This window comes from Balaenoptera ricei, chromosome 10 (genome assembly GCF_028023285.1).
Source record: "Balaenoptera ricei isolate mBalRic1 chromosome 10, mBalRic1.hap2, whole genome shotgun sequence".
In the NCBI taxonomy this organism is placed as follows: Eukaryota; Metazoa; Chordata; class Mammalia; order Artiodactyla; family Balaenopteridae; genus Balaenoptera; species Balaenoptera ricei.
Genome location: NC_082648.1, coordinates 102,428,901 through 102,452,743, shown reverse-complemented (window position 1 = coordinate 102,452,743; position 23,843 = coordinate 102,428,901). Strand labels below are relative to the sequence as shown.

General features: G+C 53.2%; 2 protein-coding genes across 13 annotated transcripts in view; both read right to left on the bottom strand.

Annotated features, from left to right (window-relative positions):
* FAM118A (family with sequence similarity 118 member A) overlaps window positions 1-830 on the bottom strand; it is a 41,401-nt gene extending 40,571 nt beyond the window's left edge. For 6 of the 11 annotated variants that reach the window (XM_059937156.1, XM_059937151.1, XM_059937144.1 and 3 more), the window contains exon 1: window positions 548-829. The gene's annotated coding sequence lies outside the window, so the exon portion shown is untranslated. Of the gene's footprint in view, window positions 1-547 lie in introns of all 11 variants that reach the window. The other 5 variants (XM_059937157.1, XM_059937147.1, XM_059937150.1 and 2 more) reach the window with 2 other exon arrangements.
* A 7,001-nt stretch (window positions 831-7,831) lies between these two features.
* Window positions 7,832-15,737, bottom strand: UPK3A (uroplakin 3A). Of its 2 annotated transcripts, none has more exons than XM_059934897.1 (6): window positions 15,579-15,737; window positions 14,373-14,528; window positions 13,211-13,490; window positions 11,636-11,718; window positions 9,847-9,979; window positions 7,832-8,174 (listed from the first exon to the last, which is right to left on the bottom strand). In XM_059934897.1, exons 1-6 carry the CDS (start codon window positions 15,628-15,630, stop codon window positions 8,015-8,017), a joined length of 864 nt encoding a protein of 287 aa, XP_059790880.1. In that variant the 5' UTR covers window positions 15,631-15,737; the 3' UTR covers window positions 7,832-8,014. The 2 variants fall into 2 exon arrangements, with proteins under 2 accessions (XP_059790880.1, XP_059790881.1); XM_059934898.1 differs by having other exon boundaries at window positions 8,067-8,174; window positions 11,623-11,718.
* Between the last annotated feature and the right edge of the window lie 8,106 nt (window positions 15,738-23,843).

The following is a 23,843-nucleotide window of genomic DNA, read 5'->3' as shown; positions in this document are numbered from 1 at the left end:
GGTCCACGGACCTCAGGTTTGAGAAACCCAGCCTCGAGACCAGCGAGGAGAGGGAGCCAAACGGCAACAGAACCTCAGGGCAGGTGGTAGAGGGCAGGGCAGACGCCGAGGGTGGGGACGGCGGCCCAGGGAGCCGGGGGAGATGGCGCGGAAGGCCTCGCGGCCCAGCGGGGTTCTGAGGGGACCCGGGGATGGGAAAGTCAGGGACGGTCTCGGGGGTCCTGAGGGAATCTTGGGGGGTTTCTGGAACCGAGGATCCTAAGGGGTCCCGGGGCCCTGAAACGGCGGGAGGGCCTCAGGGGGTCTCGGGGTCTAGGGGAAATCCTGGGTTTGGGGGCTCGAGAGTCCTGAAGGTGTAGGGGCCAGAGGTGGCCGGGGACTCCGAAAGGGTCTCGGGGGCTGGGGCTCCCGAGGGCGGGTGAGACGGGGGTCTTGGGAACCGAGCTCTGTCGGGGTCCTTGAGGCGGCCGTGGATCCCGAGAGAGGCCGGGGGTCTTGAGGGGCTCTCCATCCGGCACCGCCGGGCCTCCCCAACCAGCCAGCTCACCCGCGGCGCCGCCGAGACGCTGGTCGGAGCTAGCGCTCCCGCCGCCTCCTCCCGCTCAGCGGTCCAAGTCTCCGGGGGCTCCGGGAGGCCGCGCGCCCCTCGCGCTGGGCGGGGCCGGGCGGAAGTCGGTCTGCGGGTGGGAAGACGGCGCGCGCACCCGGAGCCGGAGCCGGAGCCGGAGCCGGAGCCGGAGCAGACGACGCGCAACCCCCAGCCGCGACTCCCACGGAGGCCGGCCGCGGAGTTACGGCGAAGCCTTGCCTCGTGCGCCCGCCCTCGCCGCGCGGAGGTTCCGCCCCAAAACCAACGGCTCCCGAGCCGCTGGCCCCGCCCTCCCCCGAGGCCCCGCCCCATCTCCGGCGCAGGCGCGGTCGAGTGCGCGGAGGGCTCTCGCTGGGCCGAGACTTCGTCCGCGCTCCGCCTGCAGCTGCTCACAGCGCGTTCTCAGCTTCATCTGCAAAATGGGCGCACTTTGCAGGGACATGGAGACCATTAAGTGCAATCGGAGGCGCCTCTCTGCAGCCAGGCTCTGCATCACACTCATGCACAGCTTCTATTCTCCAACCCGAGTTGGGTCCAGACCCGGGCCAATGTCGGGTCTCCACACACGCCCTGCTTGCCAAAGACCCTGCGGACCTAAAATCGCCAGTCCCCTCCCCCAGCCCCGCGTTCTTTTCTTTCAGAGTTCTTACCACTCTGAAATTACGTATACTTGTTATTTTTCTCTCCCCAGCTCCCCGGGAGAGCCGGGACCTTGTCCGCCGTGTCCATCCCTGGGTACCCAGAAGCTAAAACGGGGCTGGGCACACGATCGGTGCCCAAATGTGAATGAGTGAGTGTCCACCCGTGCTCTCCCCTCATCAAGAAATACTCTCACCCGGAAGCTGAGAATGGGACCAGCTTGGGTTCGGATCCCGTGAGTCCCTGTGACCACACGCCCGTCCGTGTCCCAGGTTCCGCGTCTGTAAAACCTGTGATGCTAGTGCGCGCCTCCTGGGGTGGTTGAGAGAACCAAATGAGATCGCGCATAGATGGGCTCGGCACAGAGGTACGCAGCTGGTTTAGTGTCCCCTAGTGATCTTATTATTCTGGTGGCCCCCTCCTCCCATTGTCTGCCTCTGGAAGCCCTTCCCTTCCCTGAAGAAAACCTAACCGGATCAAAAGCCGCTTCCTCTTGCCAGCTTTCCCGTCCTTCCTGAGTCCGCCTTCCCTGCCCTGCCCTGCCAGCCAGAGTTAATGGCTATTTCCTCTCTCCTCAGCACCTCCCCCCATCCCCCACCCACACCCCCGCGGGTTTTAAAGTTGGCTAACAAACCCCACCCCACCCCCAGCCTACAGGAAGCCTCCCATTCGTGAGGGAAGTCGTGCTTGTAAGTTTCAAAAGCCTGTGAACTTTGGGGCCCCAGAGCCCCGAACACCGTGGGGGCCAGTGAGTCAGGGGTGAAGGAGGAGCAGAGGTGGGCTTCCTATGTGGTGCCAGGCACTTGCCTGTGTTCCTTTAGTTCTCGGAACAAGGTGAGGAAGTCGCCATCGTTATTATTCCAGATGGGGAAGCTGAGGCACATTTAACCACCACTGCCTGCAGCTCCTAATGCCCTGTACCCAGGGTCGGAACACAGTGCAATTCAATTCCTGAGCACCTGTACTGAGTGCTGGGCACCTGTGTTACCCGAAAACCGGGTTCACCTCTTGGTGAATGTGGAGCCAAAAGACACAACTAAGCCAAAAAGCGTGTAAAGGGACTTCCCTGGTGGTCCAGTGGCTAAGATGCTGCGCTCCCAATGCAAGGGGCCCGGGTTCGATCCCTGGTCAGGAAACTAGAGCCCACATGCAGCAACAACCTATCCCACAGGCTGAAACTTTAAAAAAAAAAAAAAAAAATCCCACGTGCTGCAACTAAGACCTGGCACAGCCAAATAAATAAATAAATAAATATTTTTTAAAAAGAAAAAGCAGGAGAAGGAAGGATTTATTATTACTTGCAGCAAGTAAGGAGAACACTGGAGATCTTTCCCAAAGCAGTGTATCCCTAGACCACAAAATAGGGAAAGTTTTAAGCTAAGGGTGGGGAATTCCCTGGTGGTCCAGTGGTTAGGACTCCGTGCTTTCACTAACGAGGGCCCGTTTTGGGAACTAAGACCCCACAAGCCACGTGGCACGGCCAAAAAGAAATAATAAACTAAAGACGCATGCATGTTCACGAAGGGGCTTGAGCAGAGGAGAGTTCTGCATAGAATTGGGGCAAAGGTCGACAGAGTCCAAGCTTTAGTTGATTGAAGTCAGAAGGGTCAACGTCATCTTTCTGTCCTCCACTTGGATGGGGGCCTTAGTTCCTGCAGAACTCAAAGACTGTATTGGATTAGGATGTATATCTCTTGAGGAGGAACTTGGACTCTGTTTTATCACTGACTATTGTTTCTTGACTGCTTTTACTTTGTTCCTGCATTCCCTCACTTCTCTTAATATCATTAATTACTGAGACCTGTTCAAGGGCAAGCACTATGGCCAAGCTGACATCCCAAAATGGCTTAGGCCAAAAATAGCTTCTCTTATGTTAAGAAAGCCATGCCTGGTTCTCTTTCTCTGGGGACCCCCTAACCTATCTGCTTACACCTGGACCTGTAGGAGACAGCCCCTGCCCTCAAGGGCCCCAGGCCCCAGCGTGGACCTTGATAAACAGAACCCTGTGGGCTCGGTGCTGTCAGAGGTCAGACCCAAGGCGCAGCGGGGCCCCGGGCAGGGTGTGCCAGGATGGTGGAGCTGGAGTAATCAGTTCAGCTCTAGGCGAGGTGCAGGCTGGAAGTCTCGGCCCCTCCACCCAAAAGCTCAGCCAGGCAGCCTTACAAGGACAAAGCCAGCAGAAGGGACACCTTGGGAACAATGCCTTCCCCTCCCCTCCCCCATATCCAAGAGAGACACAGCTTCTCTCAAGCTGTGGAAAATTACTGGGCGGCACTGCCACCTGGCCGCGTTGCACACTCTCAGAGCAGATAAGGCAGTGGCGGGGCAGGTAGACAAGGAGCCGGCATGGTGCTGGGGTGCGGGCGTATGTCACACAGCGTGGGCCCTGCAGGGTGTAGGAGTCCGCATCCCAGCCTCCACCCCACTGGTGTGAGCACGTCTCATTCAGCGTGTACTGAACACAGGAGTGAATATGTGTATGTGTGAACCCACAAGGCTCGGTTCCCCAGACAGACCCCACTCACTTCTGTGCAGAAGTTGCTCTCGTGGATATGTTTTTGTGTGTTTAACTACTGTTTATTGAGCACCTACCACGTGCCACGTGCTAAACTCTCCATATGCATCTTACCGCACCTGTCAGTCGTCCTATGCGGTAGGTATTATTATTCCCCTTTAACAGACTGAAAAGCAGACACTGAGGACTTAACGGTAACCAGGCCAAGCTGGAAGGTGGGCATCTGCTTGGAACCGCTGCAGGACATGCCTGGCTACAGAAAGGGTGTGGTGTTGGCAGAATGGAGAAAAGGGACAGAGTCACAGGCGGGGCCCCGGGAGAGGGAAAAGACATCAGGGATGAGCTGACAATCCTTCCATCCCAGAAAGGAAGTTGTTGCTCTGTTGCCACGGAAAGACCCACATCATAACACAAAGATGCCCTGCACGGGTGTAAAGCCCTGATGTATGCATATGGTATACCTCTGGACCACACCCTACGTAGATAACACACACACACTACGCCCCCGTGTGGCTTGTGGGATTTTAGTTCCCGGAGCACGGGTGGAACCGGAGCTGTCGGCAGCAAAAGCGCGGAGCCCTAACCACTGGACCGCCAGGGAATTCCCCTACGCCCCCCCCCCCCCCACATCAATTTCCTGTAGAAACTCCTGGTGCTGTACCTGTGCCTGGGCAGGCTGGCAGGTAGGACTGTGACGCCAGTGCTGGGCAGCCCGTGGGGGGTGGGTAGCTAGCAGGACGGCTTTGCTGGCAGGAGAAGGGAGGAGGGAAGCTTGGAGAAGTCTCTCTGGCCCTCCTCCGCTGTTCCGTCTGCCCCCCACCCGGGCCCCAGCTCAGGCCTCCTCACCCCTGGCCTGGAAGTTTGCAACAAGCCACACTGAGGTCTCGGCTCACCAATCCAGGCCCCTGCTCCCCAACAGCCGTGATAAGGCCAGGGGGACCAGCATGAATACCTCCTAGGAGCTGAGGACACAGCAGGAAAACAGCCCCTGCCCTCGTGGAGCTGACGGTGTAGAAGGGAAATGGGCAATGTACACACGTGTCACGTGCCTAGGCCCATGCTCCGCAGTAAGAGAAGCCACCGCGATGAGCAGCCCACACACTGCAAGGAAAAGTAGCTCCCGCTCGCCACAACTAGAGAAAGCCCGTGCACAGCAGTGAAGATCTAATGCAGCCAAAAATAAATTAATTAATTAATCTTAAAAAACATAACCATTATTAAAATTTATAAAGAAAAAAAAACACGTGTCAGGGCGTGGGGAGGCTATAAAGAAAAGGGCAGCTGGGTCAGGGACAGACACCACTATGAAAATAAAAGGGCAAAACACAGCCTGGGAGCAATTTGCAAACACATATCTGACTAAGGACCCAATCTAAAATATACTAAGAACTTATAACTCAACAATAAACGAACAACCCAGTTTTTAAAAACTGAGCAAAAGATTTGAACACGTTTCATCAAGGAAAATATATGAACGGCAAATAAGGACCTGAAAAGATGTTCAACATTATTATGGGGAAATGCAAATCAAAACCATTACACACCACCAGAATGGCCAGCATTTAAAAGCCTGACCATACCAAGTGTTGCAGAAGATGTGGAGGAACTGGAACTCTCACACTGTTAGTAGGAATGTGAAGGCATACAACAACTGCACACCTATCAGAATGGCTAAAATAAAAAATAGTGTTGTACTTCCCTGGTGGCACAGTGGTTAAGAATCTGCCTGCCAATGCAGGGGACACGGGTTCGAGTCCTGGTCCGGGAAGATCCCACATGCCATGGAGCAACTAAGCCCGTGCGCCACAGCTACTGAGCCTGCGCTCTAGAGGCCGTGAGCCACAACTACTGAAGCCCGCGCGCCTAGAGCCCATGCTCCGCAACAAGAGAAGCCACCACAATGAGAAGCCCGAGCACCGCAATGAAGAGTAGCCCCCACTTGCTGCAACTAGAGAAAGCCTGCGTGCAGCAACAAAGACCCAACACAGCCAAAAATAAATTAAAAAAAAAAAAAAAGTAAACGTACACTTCCCATGCAACCCAGCAATAGCACTCAGGTATTCGTCCCAGAAAAATTAAAATTATGTTCATGTAAAAACCTTACATAAATGTTCATAGCAGCTGTATTCATAACAGCTAAAAACTGAAAACAGCTCAAATGTCCTTCAGTGGGAGAACAGATACACAAACTGTGGTCCATTTACATCACGGGACACTTACTCAGCAATAAAAAGGAATGCAGTGTTGATACCTGCAACAACTTGGATGGGCCCCAAGGGAATTACGCTGCTGGAAAAAAAAAAAACTCAAAAGGTTATATGTTGAGAAAAGTTGAGAAAAATCACCTCCTCCTCCAGGAAGCCCTCCTGGCTATGCCAGCCCTGGTTGGGTGGGGAGAGTAATCCTATCTCTGATTCTTACAGCACTTCTAGACTGACCTGTGTGTCGAAGGCCAGACCATGCTCTGTCCAGGGCTCTGCTCTGACAATTCCTCTGTGCATTTCTATTCTGACCGGAAGGGTGGCTCCGAGTTTTCCCAAGCCTGGGGCTCAGGGTTTGGTTGGATTTAACTGAATGACATCACCTCGTGATTGATTAGATCTCAGAAAAAATCACCTATTTTGGAGCAACCTTCACAAGCATTCTGACTCTCTTTGCACAGATGAGGTCAGAGGAGCCCAGAGAGGGTACTTCCTTGCCCCAAGTCACACAGCATGTCTACAGTGATCAGCTCATTGATGAACCATGATTGAGATGGGAGAGAAGGTGAAGCAGCATCTGTGTGGAGGTGGAAAGCTCAGCTCTGAAGGCCCTGCCAGCTCAGTCATGGGAGGAGAGGATCCTTCAGAATCTGAGAAGTGAGCTAGAAAAATTGCTTCTGTGGGTATTTATAATTAGAAGTTTCTGTGAAGCTTGAGTCCAGCCCAGAATCCATGAGCCAAGCCCAGCCTCTCCCACCCACCCCCGCCCACCAGCTTGGGTTATTCTGCAGACTGGAGAGAACTGGCTGGAAGCTGGCCAAGGCTTGGCTTCTGCCTTCGAATCCAAGCTCACCCCCCAACCCCATGCTGCCCAAAGATGAAGGTTTACCCTCCTCTCCCCTGTGCTGCACAGAAGGGGCCTGAATGCCATTCCAAAGGGGCCAAAGGCCTCCTGCCTTGTCAGCTATGGCCCCCTCTGGTGCATCTGGACATGTCTCAGCATCCGTGATCTGGTGTCCTGAGAGCACCCCATCAGCCTGCTGGGGCTCTTCCTCACAGCTGTCAGGTAGCATTCTTGCTTTAACCAACCCTGCTCTGACAAGCCTCTTTTTTTTTTTTTTTTTGGTCGCACCACTTGGCATGTGGGATTTTAGTTCCACAGCCAGGGATCAAACCTGCGCCCCCTGCACTGGAAGCACGGAGTCTTAACCATTGGACCGCTGGGGAAGTCCCCTGACAAACCTCTTCTTCTTTCAGTGATGGGAAGTGGGACTGACTTGTTTTGCACATCCCAGAAAGGAAAGCAGTCTTGCTACCTGGCTCAGAAGACAGAATTGAGTTATCTGTGTGGAGACTCACAGACCCAGGACTGGGAGAGCCCGTCTGCCCCCCAAGAGGACTTGGTGCCCCTCCCCTGTGTCCTGCAGCCTCTTTTGCCTGTCTGTAGTGGGGTCCTCAGAGAAAGCTGTGAAGGGACCCAGAAGTGCATGGCCCTGAAATTAACTGATGTATCAGCCCATTTTACAGATGAGGAAACTGAGCCCCAAAGAGAAAGAGCTGACTACAGGGTTGGTGGGGGGGACAGGACGAGCTGCCAGCAGAGCCGTAACCTGGGCCCAGATCAGCTTCTGGTACCTCACAGCCAGCAAACCCAAAAACAGCATCTAATAATCCCTAAAGCTCACGCGAAGCCCTCAGGGGAGGTGCTGATTTCCCATCTTCCGGAGGAGCCTGAGACTCAGACAACCCCGGTGCCCTAACAGCCCTGATTTCCTTACCCTCTCCACCTTCGCTTTGACTGAAAATTAGCCCCCTGCCCCCACCCTCCAGAGAAACAATGCAGACCCTCAAAATGACGACTCATTCATTCATTCAACATCTCACTCATTCATTCTGTAAGTCTTTATTGAACTCAAAATCTTGGGAAGATTTTATTAAGTGCTTTACTGCAGTTGGACCAACAGGCCCTGTGTTCGCCTTGGTTGGGGTCAGGGTGTGAACATGGCCCCCCGCAGACCCCTGAGCAAGCCCCTCGGGGAGACTGTGGCCGCCCAGAAGTGGCATCCGGGCTCAGTCCTGGAGCTTGCTGGCATACACCTCGGCCCTGTCCAGGGGCGGCCCCCGGTTTACAGATGTGTACGAGGGCTCCGAGGTCCCCAGGGACTTGGGGATGGCCTCCTGCGTGATCTGGGAGTCGTGGGCTGTTTCCCCGTCAGCACTGCCCATGTCCCTGACGGAGGAGATGAACAGAGCCGGGGTTAGGGGCGCAGAGCAAACCCCAACCCCTCAGCTGGTCAGGGACCTTTCTACTTAGACATTGCTTTCACGGAGGTCACCTTAGGCCTTCATTCAATAGACCAATCTTTCCAGAGCACTTACTGTGTGCCAGGTCCTGGGATAAGAAAAGTGTCACTCTTTTGGAATTGTGTGAACAATTTACAGGTCTTACCATGAGCTGGACAAATGTCCCCAAAGAGCTAAGATTGTATGGGGAGACAGACCACAGCACACAATGATCAGACAGAGTGGATGAGTCCACTGGAGGGCTTCCTGGAGGAGGGGGCAGTTAATCTGGCCTTAAAGGAGGAGAATGGAGGCACAGAAAGGTATTCCAGGCATTTGATAGGAAGGACTAGGGAGTGTCTGGGGCAAGAGTGCAAAGTTGGGTGCAGCTGGAGCTGGGGTGGGGATGGTAGGAGGGACGAATGGAAGAGCCAGGCTAAAGTCAGATAACAGGACCTTGGTGCCAGATTAGGGTGCTGCCCAAAGGGAGGGAGGGACATCACCACATCTAGACTGCTCCCAGGTCTGGCCAGACAGACCAGTCTCTTGGTGGCTAATCTCATCTATTATCTGTGTTTTTAACTTAAATGTCAGAGGGCAATCTGATTTCCAAGTTCACTGCCTCCTCCCTACTCCATCCTTCACCCACCCCACGTCTCCTCCTTCCTGGCTAATCTCTACCTTTCCACGTAATTTCACCTACTCCAAGGAGCTTTTCCATCCGCTGCACCCGCGCTGGGACAGGCACCCCCACCCCGCCCCCCATCTTTAAAGCCGCCTGGGTCTCCTGCCTCTCTTGCTGAGATGCACACTGCATGTGAGTTTTCAATTCATCCCAGTCCTGATAAAAATTTGTTCCTGCTGTTCCTTCCTCCAGGAAGCCCACCCTGATGCTCCAGGTAGGATCTGCCCTGCCCTCTTCTGGATTATCATGGCACCTGCACCTGCGGCTGCCTTGATTCACCCCCTGCTCCATCCTCCCAGGATTAGTGGATTCCTGTCTTCCCACAAGGCAGCCCCATTAGCTGCTCCAGACACCCCATGGGACACCTCCAGTCCTGATCTAAATAGACGCACATCAGAGTTGGTAGTGGCGTCAGGAGACTCAGAAGCTCTGGTCCAGCTCTGTTTTACCTGGGGGTGTGACCCTGGGCCACCCTTCCCCCCTCAGGCCTCAGTTTCCCCATCTGTACTGCAAGCGAGTGAATTATAATGACAACAGAAGCTAATACCCATTTAGTACCTGGGTACTGCCCTGAGGACTCTATAGGGAATATTTCACTTAACCCTCGCAACTCCATGGGGCAGATAATATTGATTAGAATCTCCATGTTCCAGAAGAGGAAACTGAGGCATAGAAGGATAAGATACTGGCCCAAGACACACAGCTGTGTGAGAGCTCAGATCTGCCCACAAAGCCCCGGTGCTCAGCAATCCCCTACCCAGCTGAAGACTTGACCTTGGACACCCCAGGACCCTGCTCCCCTCTCACTAGACCCCACCCCACCCAGGGTGGAAGGCAGCTCTCTTGCTCCCGGGCTCCCCCCACCTCAGAAGACCCTCCTGGTGGAGTGTGTCCCCAAGCCCTGCCCGCGCCCCTCCAACTGGCGGGAACTCACGCGGGGCTGAGGACAATGGCGCCAGCAAAGCCAATGAGCAAGAAGAAGGGCAGGGAGCCCAGGATGGACGAGATGACGATCATGCCCCCGCTCCGCCGGCCCGGCCACGTGTCGATCGCCGAGTATGGAGCGACTGTGGGATGCAGGCTCGTTACTCTCCAGATGCTGCACCCCCCAGCCTCCTCCCAGGGACGCACAGGGAAGCCTTCCCTGCCCTGGAAGCCTAAAATCTCAGGGGTGAAGCAAGGACCCAGGTCAGTGCCTCTCCCTGGGTTTCAGGTGTAATTATCTGACTTGCTACCACATCCCACTCCCCAACTTTCTCTTGCGTGTGTCTGCTCTCACCCTCTTCTAACCATCTTTTTGCATAATTTTGAATTATGAACTGACTCAAGTCTTCCGGTGAGATGGATGGGATACAGATTATAAACAAAATAAAGGTGGAGCAAAGGTCCCCAGTCTAACGGAGTCAGGGGGACTGTGCCCTCCCTCTGCTCTGGCCAGTGTCACCCTTTTGGAACTAAGTGGACAAACCATTTATAGGTCCTACTGTGAGCTGGCTTTTCGTCCAGTGTCTTCTGTAAATCCCATGAGACCCCCGTTCTGCAGATTGCTCCCTGCAGCTCAGGGAGATTGAGTTCCTGTTCAAGGGCACTCAGACTCCAGCCTCAAGCCTGTAGGTCTGTCTCCCTGCCCCAAGAGAGCTGGGCCTGGTACTTTTATCTGGATTACCCGAAGGAACCCTGCTGGAGGAGCAGAGCAAGGATTCTTCTTCCCACTTTTCAGATGGGAAAACTGAGGTCCCACCCAGCAGTGAGGCTCAGATGCTGGGCTTGAACTTGGGACTCTTGGCCCCAGGGCAGTGCTGTTTCAGTGGGACCACAAGGCATGGGCGTGCCATGGGTGAGCGGGGACAGAGGGTAGGAAGGAGCCCCCAGCCACATGCACGCCTGCCCAGCTACACCCTCACTAGCCGTGTGACCTCAGGCAACCTCACAGAGCCCTAACTGGCCCATAAGATTACCATGGGTGGCAGGGGAATTGTTTTTTTTTTGGCTGTGCCTGCAGCTTGTGGGATCTTAGCCCCCCGACCAGGGATCGAACCCAGGACAGCTGAAGTGAAAGTGCGGAGTCTGGACTGCCAGGGAATTCCCAGGGAGTTCTAAAGTTAGGGTCACAGGTTGTCAAAGTTACCGTAGGAAATCTCTTCTGTCGCCCCTAAGGTTCAGCAGACATGATTTGGTGTGTATAAACCTGGGATCTGTGTTGAGAACTCAGATGGAGGCTTGAGGGGGACAGGGCAGGACCACCGGCAGATGCCTGGGCCTGCAAGACCCCCCATTTCAGAAAAACCATAGGAGAATGGCACTCCTGCTGCCGCCAGGGCTCATGCCCCTGTGGCTAAGATGCCTCTGGAACCACCCTACAGGATAATGATGTTGTCCTTGTGAGGGCTCAACAAAGGGGCTCGTTAGGGTCTAAATGCAGGATAAACGCTGAGCCCTTTGGAGGCAAATGCACCATCAGGGCTGGAAATGCCGGCTGACTCTGTCTTCAGTTACACCATCCACAGCCAGCCCAAACACCTGCAAATCCTCCACCGGCCTCTGTCATGACACCTGGTCCTCGAGGGAGGGAGGATGAAGTCTTGGGTTAAACTATTTTAAGATGCATTTTCCTCATAACCCAATAACCTGCCTGTATCTGGGGAGACTTTTCCAAGTGACAGCATGTGTCTGCTTCCCTGGGTTCCCTTGAGGACCACTCCCAGCTCACCTCCACCACTTACGTCGGTTGGTGCGGATGGGGTCCGACCACAGGGTCTGGTCCTGTACCAAGCCTGTGGACATATTGACCAGGACGTACTTGAATCTGGAAGGAAATGGAGCAGGGATGACTTCCTTCCATCCTGTGAGCCTCAGCCACAGGGAGGGGGAGGGACTGGGGCAGAGCTGGGACTCGTAGGAGATGGAGATCTAGGTGGCCCCAGTGGGTGGGGTGGGGGTGGGGGGCTCTGGCAACAGGATGCTGCTGGACTTCGCATTAGCAGCACCTTTGCCAGGTGTTTCCACAGCTCAGATGCCACCTCATCCACAAAGCCGTCGGAGCCTAGGCTCTCCCTCTGGGAGCCCCTCTGTTTCTCTGCCGTATATATTGTGCACGTAGCAGATTTGAGTATTGACCCATCTGTCCTTCTTGCATTTTTGCCTTCCTCTATTCCCAGCCTGGTCCTCGGTCTCACAAAAGAGACTTAAAAAAAAGGAATAATATCCATTTGCAACCCCGATGCCCTGTGATAAAGGCTAACTTTATATCCAGAAAATCCCAATCAAGTGTTACAAAACATAAAGGAAGATCAGGTGACACAGTACAGAATACCTATGGCCTACTTTAGGTCTTCTTCACCCTCAGTTAAAAATGATGGATGTTCTGAGATCAAAGAAATCAACAGCCTCTAGTCTGACACACAAAAAAATGAAGACCCTTAAAATCTTTGTAGCATCCAGTGTTTTGCTTAATCCCTGCTTCTCTAGGTTTGAAGATGAGAATTCCAGAGGCTGGGATGTGTGCCCTGTGGCCCCTAGGTAGGGTGGGCTCAAGTAGGAGGGAGAGGTTTTCCCATGTTAAGAACAAGGTCAGAGGTAAGGGTTGAGGGTGGGGAAGAGGACAGCCAGGACTCAGGTCCTGCCCAGTGGCCGAGGCCAGAGGAGGGGTGAGCCCTGTGAGAGGATGGAGGTAAGGGATGGCCTGGGCCCCAGATGTGGCCTAGAGGGTACAGAGGCCCCAACCTAGGCGTCTCCATGGTAACAGGGGTGAGTGTAATCAAGGCTTGGCGCTGGGTGAGACGCCTGGCCCTGGGTCAGGGCTGAGCCCCCAGCTCGGCACAGAGCAGATGCTCAGGAAATACGCGTGGAAATGAACCAGGGAGCTGCTCTGCGGTGCACTGCAGGAAGGCGGGAGAAGTCTTTGCGCTGAGCCCCAGCTTTTCTCGAGGTGACCCCCTTCCCTCTCTGGACCACAGCTCCTTCCCTGTCAAACGAACTGCCACATGGGTGATGGGCCAGGACCAGGTGCATAACTTGTAGGGCCCAGTGCAAAAAGGAAAATGCGGCCCCTAGTTTAAAAGTTAAAAATTTCAAGATGGCAATGGCAGAGCATTAAGCCAAGAGGGGGTCCTTCTGAGCGCAGGGCCCTGTGCACGGTCACGAGCCCAGGAAGCCAGGAATCCTTTATGGCACCCGGGACGGTCCTGGCATGTGGTAGGCTCCAGAGAAATGTGGGTTCTCACACTTCACCGGCTCTACGTCGCCCCACGTCGGGGCTGGGGCACACCTGCCCCCCTCCCGCAGCCATTCACACCCACCTGTATTCCGTGGCTGCTGACAGGGGTGGGTTGCAGAGGCCCCAGAAGTTGGGGTCAGACAGGCAGGTCCCATTGGTGCCCACCCTGACCAGGTATGCGTTCAGGATCTCCGAGGCCCGGGACACATCCCTGACAGCATCCAAGCTGGGCAGGTCGCTGCAGGGGGTCAGGTCAAAGGCCGCCGCCTTGTAGGGGCCTGTCCTCCCTCCCTCTGTTTGCTGGAACGTCGAGCTGAGAGGTGCCTTGGTGCTGTCCTGCACAGAGGCGTTCCTGAAGCTGGCTGTAGAGGCAGTGCCGGGAGTGAGGTTCCTGGCCACCCCAGCTTAGTCACTCACTCAGTCATTCAACAAACGTCCTCTCTGCATCCTCTCTGCGCCAGCGCTCTACTGGGCCCTGGGGTCTCTTCCTTACTTGCTGGGTGATCTTGGACCACTCACTTTACCTCTCTGGACCCTCTGTGAAATGGGAGGAAAACACCTCGCCGTGCCTGCAGATTGGGATTGGGCACAGGTAGGCAGTCAATACTTGTTTGCTGAAAGAATAAAATGATGACCCCACAGGAGCTGCTGTAATGGCTGCTGGCTAGAAACGTAAGAGGTTGTCATCGGGTCCCTACTCTCAGATCCCAGGGTTGCTGCCAGTGAACAGGTCAGGGCTGGCCCAGAGCCCTCAAGTCCAAATGCGTGGCTTCCATCCCAAACACCGATCTTGAACTACCGCGGGAAGCCTTGGGCAGGACTTGAGGTTGAGGACCAGAGAATCTGATTTGCTCTCCAGCTCCGGGAGCTCCCATGAGTTACTCAGCCTCTCTGAGCCCCGATTATTTGCCCCTGTGATGAGCATCCTAACGGCTACCTTGCAGGCAGGTTGTAACTATTAGCTCTAAGGTGTGCGAAGCACGAAGCACAATGTAAGTACTCAGTGATTGATGCTGTTATTATTTCCCCCACTAGACTGGATGTCCCTCCAGGGCAGATGCACGTCTGTGACCGCAAGCACCCAGCCCAGGGCTGGCACAGAGCGGGCACCAGTGCATGTCAGTGAGGTGCATGGGGTGGTTTAATTGCAGGGATGGAGCACCCCTCTACCTGTCTCCTTCCCTCCTGCCTGCAGACAGGTCAAAGCCCCTTTCAGAGCAGCCCAGAGGAAGCAGGACCCTTACCCGAGTCGACCAGGACATAGAGGTAGACCTCGTAGGTGCCATGGAGGGCCGCTGAGCTGTCAAACATGCAGAGAGGCTTTTCCAAGGCCACAGTGGTGAGTGTGGGGTTGCTGGTGGCAAAGGTCACACTAGCCAGCTGGGGCTGGAGGTTCACACCTGGAGGAGCAATGAGGCCAGGAGCTGACCCCCAGCAGAACTGTCCACACCCACGGGCACCCTCTGTGCACGTGCACGCGCACGCACATACACACACACACACACACACACACACACACACACCCCTCTGCAGTTACTGAACATCTGCGGTGAGCCAGGCACTGGGTTTCACTCTCCCTGTGGGCCATCTCAGGAACTTGTCTCAGACACGGGCAGCATTCCCGTCCCCACCCAGCCATCCTGACCAGAACCAGGAAATCCAGCTGAACTACTTCTCTCTCGCTCCCCCCAACAGACATTCAGTCACCGAGAACCCCATTGCCCCGCCTATGCATCTCTCCACCCCTTCAGCCCGGTCTGAGTCCACCCTCTTCACCTGGACCCTAGTAAACAGCCCTCCCCCATCCTCTGCGCTCTATCGTGCAAATCTGACTGCGTCCCTCTCCTGCTGGGCCCCTTCCTGGCTCCCCACTGCCCTCCAACACGGTCCAGCCTCTCTGGAGGGGCAGTGAGGTCCTGAAGCTCTGGGCCTTGCCTCGTGGGTCTCCAGCCTCCCCTCCATGCACACCCCCTGACCTCATGCTCCGGTCACACCGATGGACAATGGGTGGGAGGTTCCCAGGATAGACAATGCCACCGCCCTCCTCCCTGAACTTGCCCATGCTGCCCCTTCACCTGAAATATCCCTCTGTGTCCCGAGTCCAGGCGTCACCATGAGTCTAGTCCAGTCCCTCCTCTGCTCTCCCACAGTCCCCTGTGTGCTTGTCTCTTGCAGCACCCAACACAGAGCCCTCGAATCCCCATCAGAGGAAGCTTATTATCAACGTTGGCTATTATTATTAATATCTGGCTCCCCAGAGCCTACACAGGGCCTGGCACAGAGCAGGCATCTGTGCCCATTCCTGGAGGGAATAAGTTCCCATCCCTGATGCCACTTCCCATCCTGGCTCCTCTGGGAACCCTTCAGGAGGATCAGGGTGCAGGACACGCCCCGGGACACAGCTGCCCGCCCTCCCCGGGCACAGCCCCCTCCTCTCATCCGCCGTTTACCTGAGCCAAGTCGCAGGCAGCCGAGGGCCAGCAGGACCCAGAGCGGAGGCATCGCCCGAGAGAAGCTGCGACAGGGCGGGCGGTCCAGGGGGCGAGCGTGCACCGCGCCTCTCCCGTCGCGCGCACCTGTCGGCCCTGGGCCCCGGGCGCGCCCCGCCCCCGCCCGAGTCAGCCAGTCTTCGGCCTCCTCGCAGGATATTTACATAAACCCAGCCCCGGGCTCCCCCGGACCGCGAGGTGCTCAGGGCACAAATCCATCCCCGCCGGACCTTCCCCGTCCCCTGACCGAAGCTCCTACTGTGTGCCACGGCTGGAGCGGCGCTTTCAGGGCGTCTCTCGCCTAATGAGACCTTGGGGGCAAGTCACTCCCTCTTGGAGCCTTAGTTTTCACACTGTAAAGTGAGGACGCTGATTCCTTTATGGAACTCTATTTATGGAAACCCTACTATGTGCCACTCACTGGGCTCTTGTGAAGATGAAACGGGTTAACGGGTGAAAGTGGTGTCATGGAAAACCTCGAAGTCCTTGGTCTGTGAGCTGTCTGGAGACCTCTGGTGTGGCCCTTCAGTTCACAGGTGCAAGGCCAAGGCCCCGGGAGGCCAGGGACTCGCCAAGGCTGCAGGTGGGCTCCGGGGCTGGTGGAGCGCAGGACTGCTGCCCACCAGCCCAGGGCTGTTTCAAAAGGGATGGATCAGGGTTTCAAGGCGTGCTTCCTGGGGGAGCTTTTGAAAATAGTGTTGGGGTCTTCACCTGGACCAGATGGTTCCCTCCAGCATCAGGAAGCGTGCACATCTCCAAATACACCTTAGATTTTACATTTAAAAAATAAAAGTAAAAGGATGGGATTTTTTAAAAACTGGAGCCCAACAGTAACTAGTGAATCTGTGTATGACATTGATGGTGTAAAACCACTTGAAGAAAAGGGCTGTACCTGAGGGGCTTTGGAACAGGCTTGCCTGCCTGTGCTCCCTTGGTGGAGAATCCTCTAAGGACAAAGAGACCCTGGTCCTCACTGGTGAGGCAGTGGTGACGGTGGGAGACAGAGCAGCTGGGAAGCAACTTTGGGGCACCCTAGGACTGGTGCTGTCAGCACCCAGCTTCCCTCCATAGGATGAAGGGGATTTGGAGTGGGGGAAGGGGGAGTATTTTCAGTTAGCAATATTATTATGAAAAAGTAACAAAACGACTCCCAAGCTCTGTCTACTGAGAGGACATAGAAGGGATGACAGCCTGTTGCAAGGAGCTCACTTAGCACTCTTGGACCCGAAACCTCATCCGCCAGCAAACCGCACCAGGGGCCCTGGAGAGATGGCGACTCCAGGGCTGGGACAGGGAAAGTCCAGAGGAGCCTAGAATGTAAAGAAGCTCTCGAAGAACAATGACACAGAGGGGCTTGAAAGGGCTCCCAATGGTCAGATTAGGGAAAATTTGAGCACAAAATAAATAACCAAAGTAACATATTTAGCCCATTGGATAAAATCCAAATCCATGAGTCAATACTGATACTTTTTAAAAATATTCATTTATTTATTTATTTGTTTGGCTGAGCCAGGTCTTAGTTGCAACATGTGGGATCTTTGATCTTCGCTGTGGCATGTGGGCTCTTAGTTGCGGCATGCATGTGGGATCTAGTTCCCTGACCAGGGATCGAACCCAGACCCCCTGCATCGGGAGCACAGAATCTTAGCCACTGGACCACCAGGGAAGTCCCAATACTGATACTTTAAAAAACATTTTATAAGAGAAGGGAAAATTCTTCTTTAAAGAAGAACACCAACGAATAAATGTAGAGAGAATGACAAAACCAAAAATCACTCTTTTACAACCATCCTGGTAATAACTGATTCGAGAAGGAATCATCTCAGAAGATGTTAAAATCATAGGGTCAAATATTTTTAGGGAACAAGATACACAGAAATCTGGAGACACCAACTTAATGAAACAGTCAAATCTGATGTCACCAATAATGGGACGGACTGACCTCACGTGCTTCCTGGCATCATGGCTCTGGGAAGGGCTCAGCATCATCTATGGATTTCCTGGCCAAAAAGTCTAACCAGAATCTAATCAACAGCAAACAATCAGACACATTCAAACTGAGGGATCTTCTGCAAACCAGCTGGCCTGGATGCTCTTAAAATGTTACTGTCATAAAAGGCAAAAGCAAAAACAAAACAACAAAACAAAAGGCTGAGAATTGCTGTGGACTGAAGGAGACATAACAACTATTGTATAAAGGCACTGAGTGACCCTTGAATTCTTGGGGAAAAACAAAGAAGCTCTAATGAACACTGTGGTAGTTAGCATGACAAAGAGAGAAATTTGAATTACGGAATGTGTATTGGATAATAATATTGATTAGACACTAAACTTCCTGAGTGTGACCACCTTATTGTGGTTCTGTAGAGGGAGATGCATGCTGGACTATTGTGGGTGAGGCGTCGTGATATCTGAAACTCACACTCGTATTTAAGGAGAGAAACAGGGAGAAAATAAGAGACAAAGCAAATGTAGCATAATGTTAACAATTGGTAAGTATGAATGTTCACCGTACTCTTCTTGAAACGTTCCTATAGATTTGAAATTTTTCAAAGTAAAAGCGTTGGGAGAAAAAGATTTTATCCTCAGCCACAAACGCACTGATCCCCTCCCAGGGCCTCAGTTTCCCCTCTGTAAAATGGGGCGGGGGTTTGATGGCCTCTCAGCTCTGACCTGCCAAGAGTGGAAGAACAGATCCTTATCTCCAGGGAACAGAAAATGCCCCGAGATAAGGAACTCTTGAGCAAGGGGTGGAGTTTTCCTCCAGGAATTTTTATGGACTGACATTTCTTGCCCAGTGACTGTGTGTGTGTGAACCAGAGTTTGTCAGAGGCCAGCAGAGCTGACCTTGAAGGCTCAGCCCAGAATCCCCCATGAGAGAGAGAAGAAGCAGGCAGGGACTCACTGTCTTCTCCAAGACACTGCAGTTTCTTATGAAAACACAAACAAAAATCCTTAGCCTCTTGCCTTGCCCAAATATGGAGAAAATATTTGGGGGAAAAAGTTAAAATAATAATCTACTGAGGCCCAGAAACATTCTGCAAAAAAAGTTTTGGATTTATAAACAAGTTTCCACTTCAAAGTGCTGACTTTTGTTTGGCAGATTCTGAAGAAGGGAAAAGCTCAGGAGGTATGAGTCGTTTGCCTGGGTGACACTCACGCTGGTGTCAGTGGAGGGAAACTGGGGTGCCAAAGAGGCCTTGACACCTGCCAATGCTTCAGCCCAAACGTCCCATGTGGACATTCCAAACATTTTTTTTGCAAATACCAATTTTAAAAAAATTTCCCCTTTTGATCAGGCCTATTCCAGGGCCCTGAGTCTTCCGTCTGACTTAATATTTTACTTCCAGTTTTATTGAGATATAATTGGCGTACAGCCCTGTATAAGTTTAAGGTGTACAGCATAATGATTTGACTTACCTGCATCATAAAATGATGATCACAATAAGTTTAGTGAACATCTATCATCTCACATAGACACAAAATTAAAGAAGTAGGAAAACAATTTTCTTTTTAACATCTTTATTGGAGTATAATTGCTTTACAATGCTTCGTTAGTTTCTGCTGTATAACAAAGTGAATCAGCTATATCCCCTCCCTCATATCCCCTCCCTCTTGCATCTCCCTCCCACCCTCCCTATCCCACCCCTCTGGGTGGTCACAAAACACCGAGCTGATCTCCCTGTGCTATGTGGCTGCTTCCCACTAGCTATCTATTTTACATTTGGTAGTGTATATATGTTCATGCCACTCTCTCACTTTGTCTCAGCTTACCCTTCCCCCTCCCCGTGTCCTCAAGTCCAGTCTCTACCTCTGTGTCTTTATTCCTGTCCTGCTCCTAGGTTCATCAGACCTTTTTTTTTTTTTAGATTCCATATATATGTGATGAGAACTCTTAGGATTTATTCTCTTAACAACTTTCATAGGTAACATACGGCAGTGTTCATTATATTTATCATGTTGTACATTACAACCCTAGTACTTATTTAACTTATAACTGGAAGCTTGTAGCTTTTGACTGAGTTCATTCAGTTCCTCCTAGCCCCTACTCCCCACCTCTGGTAACTACAAACCTGATCTCTTTTTCTATGAGTTTTTTTGTTTTTGAAGTGTAATCGACTACAGCACTATGTTAGTTCCATCTGACTTTAAATCCGTTTGTGTATTTCAATCCATCAGACCATATTTCTGAACCCTGGCCTGGACTACGTGCTTGCTAGGAGGCCACGGAGCAGGAAGTTCTGTGAAGGGAAAGGTTATACAAACCCAGCCCTGCACAGACCTCCTTTGAATTTGAAACATGGGGAGTTTATAGGTTGGAAATTCTTGACCCAGAAATGTTTCTCCAAGGGCCAGAGAGGCCAGAGAGGCCAGAGAGGCCTGAGCCGGTTTCCACAACTCTTTTCTTTTGATGTCACCCCAGCAAACACTTGGTCTTAGTCTTGGCCACATCTGAGAAGTCCTGGAAGCCAAGCTTTTAGCTGCGGTGAGATTTAGTCACTTTCAAACAAAATGAAACAGAACAAAATGGGAGCAAAGAAACCCCAGCCTCCAGGAGCTCCCCCATCCACCGCCAGCTCCAGGGTGCTCTCAGCAGCCCCCACCTCTCTCCGCGTGCCCCAGACTCCTCCCCGCCCCCCACCATCCTGCAGAACAGCCCCAGCAGGGCCCTGAAGGGCCTTGGCTCTGGTTCTTTCTCCAAAGCCTTAGTTTCTTTCTCAGTGAACTGGGGGTACTCAAGGTGCCCCCTGGCAGAGCAGAGGTGTGAAGTGCGGTCGTGGGGTGAACACAACTGGGGTGCTGGGCAGTGTGGGGAGTTAGAGCCTCCAGACCTTCACCCTCCTTCTCCAGGCCATCAGAGGCCTCCCTTTCAGTGCCTGCTCAGGTAGAATCCAACCTTACTCTGCAGGTATTTATTGAATGCCTACTATGTGCTGGCCACACCAGTCTCCCAGTGACTCAAATCCATCTGTTCCTTTCTGGTCCTGCTCCCGCTGCCTGGCACAGGCTATTACTTTGCTAGGGCTGCTGTAACAAATACCACAGACTGGCGGCGAGGAGGCAGGGCTGAAACAACAGAAACTTAGTTTCTCACAATTCTGGAGCCTAGAAGTCTGAGATCAAGGTGTCAGCAGGACTGGTTGCTTCTGAGCCTCTCTCCTTGGCTTGCAGGTGGCCGCCTTCTCCCTGTGTCCTCAGATGGTCTCCCTCTGTGTGTCTGTGACCTAATCTCCTCTTCTTATAAGGATGCCTGTCATATGGATTAGGGACCATCCTAATGACCTCATTTTACCTTATCACCTCTTTAAAGACCCTGTCTCCGAATAAAGTCACATTCTGAAGTACTGGGGGTTAGGACTCCAACATTCACCCATGACAAACATACTTGGCTCTGTCTATGCCTTCCTGCCTGGACTAATAACATAATAACAACAATTGCCCTTATGTGTCGAGGACTACGCTAAGTGTTTTACACACGTTAACTCATTTATCACATCCAGTCTGAGAGGCAGGTATGATTATTACCTCCATTTTACAGATGAGGAAACTGAGGCTCAAAGAGATTGAGCCTGTTAGACTGTAAGCTCTGTGGAGGCAGGAACCTTGTCTTTAATCCCAGCACAGTGCCTGATGCTGTTATGCAGGACAGACAGACATGCCCAGTGTCTCCCAGGTAGGAAGTAGGGAGAGGATTTTAAACCCATGTCATGGGACCCCATCATCCATGCCCTAACCACTGCACAGACCTGCCTCTTCTTTGGTCTCCTCTCCCCCAGAAACCAGAGTGGCATTTCTAAAATGCAAACCTGGGCGTCACTTCCTCATATAAAACCCTTCAGAGGCCCTGACCGTCCTCAGGATAAAGTCCAAGCTTCTTACTCCGGCATCCAAGGCCTCACATGGCTGGTTAGCTCCCGCCAACCTCTCCGCCTTCCCTCTCTCCCCCAACTCGGGGCACTAACCCTCCTGAACATTGGCATGTCCCCAAGCTCACCACGCTCTCTCTTGCCCTCTGTTGCTCCAAAGATGTGGCCTGTTGCAGCGTCCCCCAGCTTTGGTATCAACTGATGTTTTCTCAAGACTGATTTTGACTGCTGCCCTCAGACGGCTGCCCAAGGCCTTTCTGCACGTGTTGTGCCCACTGCTTGGACTGCCTGTGCTCCACACTCTTCCATGGAAACCACCTGTCCTCCAAGGCCCGGCCCAAATCCCTCTTCCTCCAGGAAGGCTTCCTTCCATGTCTCTCCACACGTGCCATGGCTACTATGATGACATCATGCCGGTGATGTGTCTTGCTCCCTCAAACCCCAGCGTAAGAGCCCATCCCAGGCTGTGATAGGATCTTCCTTGTTACAGTGACTCCCATGCCCTGCACAGGGCACATGCCCAGCAGTGTTTGATGAATGAATAAGTGAAAGAATTTTTATTTATTTTATTTTATTTTTTAAAAAATTAATTGATTTATTTGGCTGCGTTGGGTCCTAGTTGCGGCACACGGGATCTTGGTTGTGGCATGCAGGATCTTTCCTTGTGACACACAGGCTTCTCTCTAGTTGTGGTGCACGGGCTCCAGAGCGCACGGGCTCAGTAATTGCAGTGCGTGGGCTTAGTTGCCCCGCGGCGTGTGGGATCTTAGTTCCCCTGACCAGGGATTGAACCCGTGTCCCCTGCACTGGAAGGCGGATTCTTAACCACTGGACCATCAGTCCAGTGGTTGTTTTTATTTTTTCTCTCTTTTAGTTGTGGCTCACGGGCTCTAGAGTGCAGGCTCAGTAGTTGTGGCGCACGGGCTTAGTTGCTCCGCGGCATGTGGGATCCTCCCAGACCAGGGCTTGAACCCGTGTCCCCTGCGCCGGCAGGCGGATTCTCAACCACTGTGCCACCAGGGAAGCGCCACCGTGAAAGAATTTTGCTGTACAGGAGAGACTGGCACAACATTGCAACTGAACTATACTTCAATTAAAAAAAAAAAGACGGACTTCCCTGGTGGCACGGTGGTTAAGAATCTGCCGCAACTACTGAGCCCATGCTCCGCAACTACTGAAGCCTGCGCACCTAGAGCCCGTGCTCCACAACAAGAGAAGCCACTGCAGTGAGAAGCCCGTGCACCAAAATGAAGAATAGCCCCTGCTCGCCACAACTAGAGAAAGCCCGCGTGCAGCAATGAAGATGCAATGCAGCCAAAAATAAAAATAAAAAAAAAGAAAGAATAACAGCAGTAGGGAGGGTGTGGGGAAACCAGCACGTTCAATTATCCTTATAATTTGGTATAGCCTAGTGGAGATGTTTTTTGGTTTTTATTTAATAAAAATTTTATATAATAAAAAATGTTCTATTTAATAAAAATCAAAATGTAAAATGTAAAAAAACATTTTAATGAATATAAGTAGAAGAGAGGTGGCTCTTTGAAGGCGCCAAGTTCATCTCGGTTCACACCAGACGCCCTCTAGGAAGGAGCCCGTAGCGAGGCGTGCGGCCGGCTGGCATCACTGCAGGCAGGAGGGGTGTTCACACCGCGGACGTATTTTGCAGGCTGAGCCACCAGGATGCTGCTGGTGGATTGGATGTAGGGTGTGGGTAAGGGAAGAATCCAGGGTGGCCCCAAGCTCTGGCCCGAGGAGCTGGAAGGATGGAGTTGCCCTTAAGCGAATGGGGAAGGCGCTGGGAAGAGCAGCTTTGGAGGGGAGAGGGAATCCAGACATCAGTTTTAGACCTTCTCCTTCAGTTGAGGCTCTGGAGCCCAGAGAGGGCGAGTGGCTGGGGTAAGCCACCCAGCCACTCGGAGGCGTGGACAGACCCTGGTGATCTTCCCGCCCCTGGTGGTCTCCGCTTTGAGGTCTATGAGACCGGTTCTCTGACCAGGGCCCCATCCCTGGGCTTCGGAGAGTTTATGGAGCCAGTGGCAGTTTTCCCACCCGGTGACACCGGAAGGGTGGCAGGAGGGGCGTGGCGGGGACTGATTTACAACCTGAGAGTAACTGACATCCCCCAGCGCCGCCAGCTAGCTGCCCAGTCCCATGCAGGGCACAGCGGCCTGAGGGCCGTCAGACCCACGGGTCCTGGAGGAGCTCTTTGGAGCCCCGGTGCCAAGGCCGAAGGGGGTACTGTGGGGCAGAGCAGGGTCAGGGGTGCTCTGGCGTCACACCCACCCACCACCTCCTGCGCCTCATGGTGGGCGAGGTGAGCCTTCTCCGGATGAGTGGTGACAAACTGGTTTGTCCGTGT

Excerpts from the sequence above, each read along its gene's own strand:
- UPK3A (XM_059934897.1), bottom strand. The coding sequence starts at position 15,630 with ATGCCTCCGCTCTGGGTCCTGCTGGCCCTCGGCTGCCTGCGACTTGGC. Across the intron at positions 13,491-14,372 it reads CTATGTCCTGGTCGACTCGG|CCAGCTTCAGGAACGCCTCT; the intron begins GTAAGGGTCCTG and ends CTGCCTCTACAG. Across the intron at positions 11,719-13,210 it reads TCAGCAGCCACGGAATACAG|ATTCAAGTACGTCCTGGTCA; the intron begins GTGGGTGTGAAT and ends ATTTCCTTCCAG.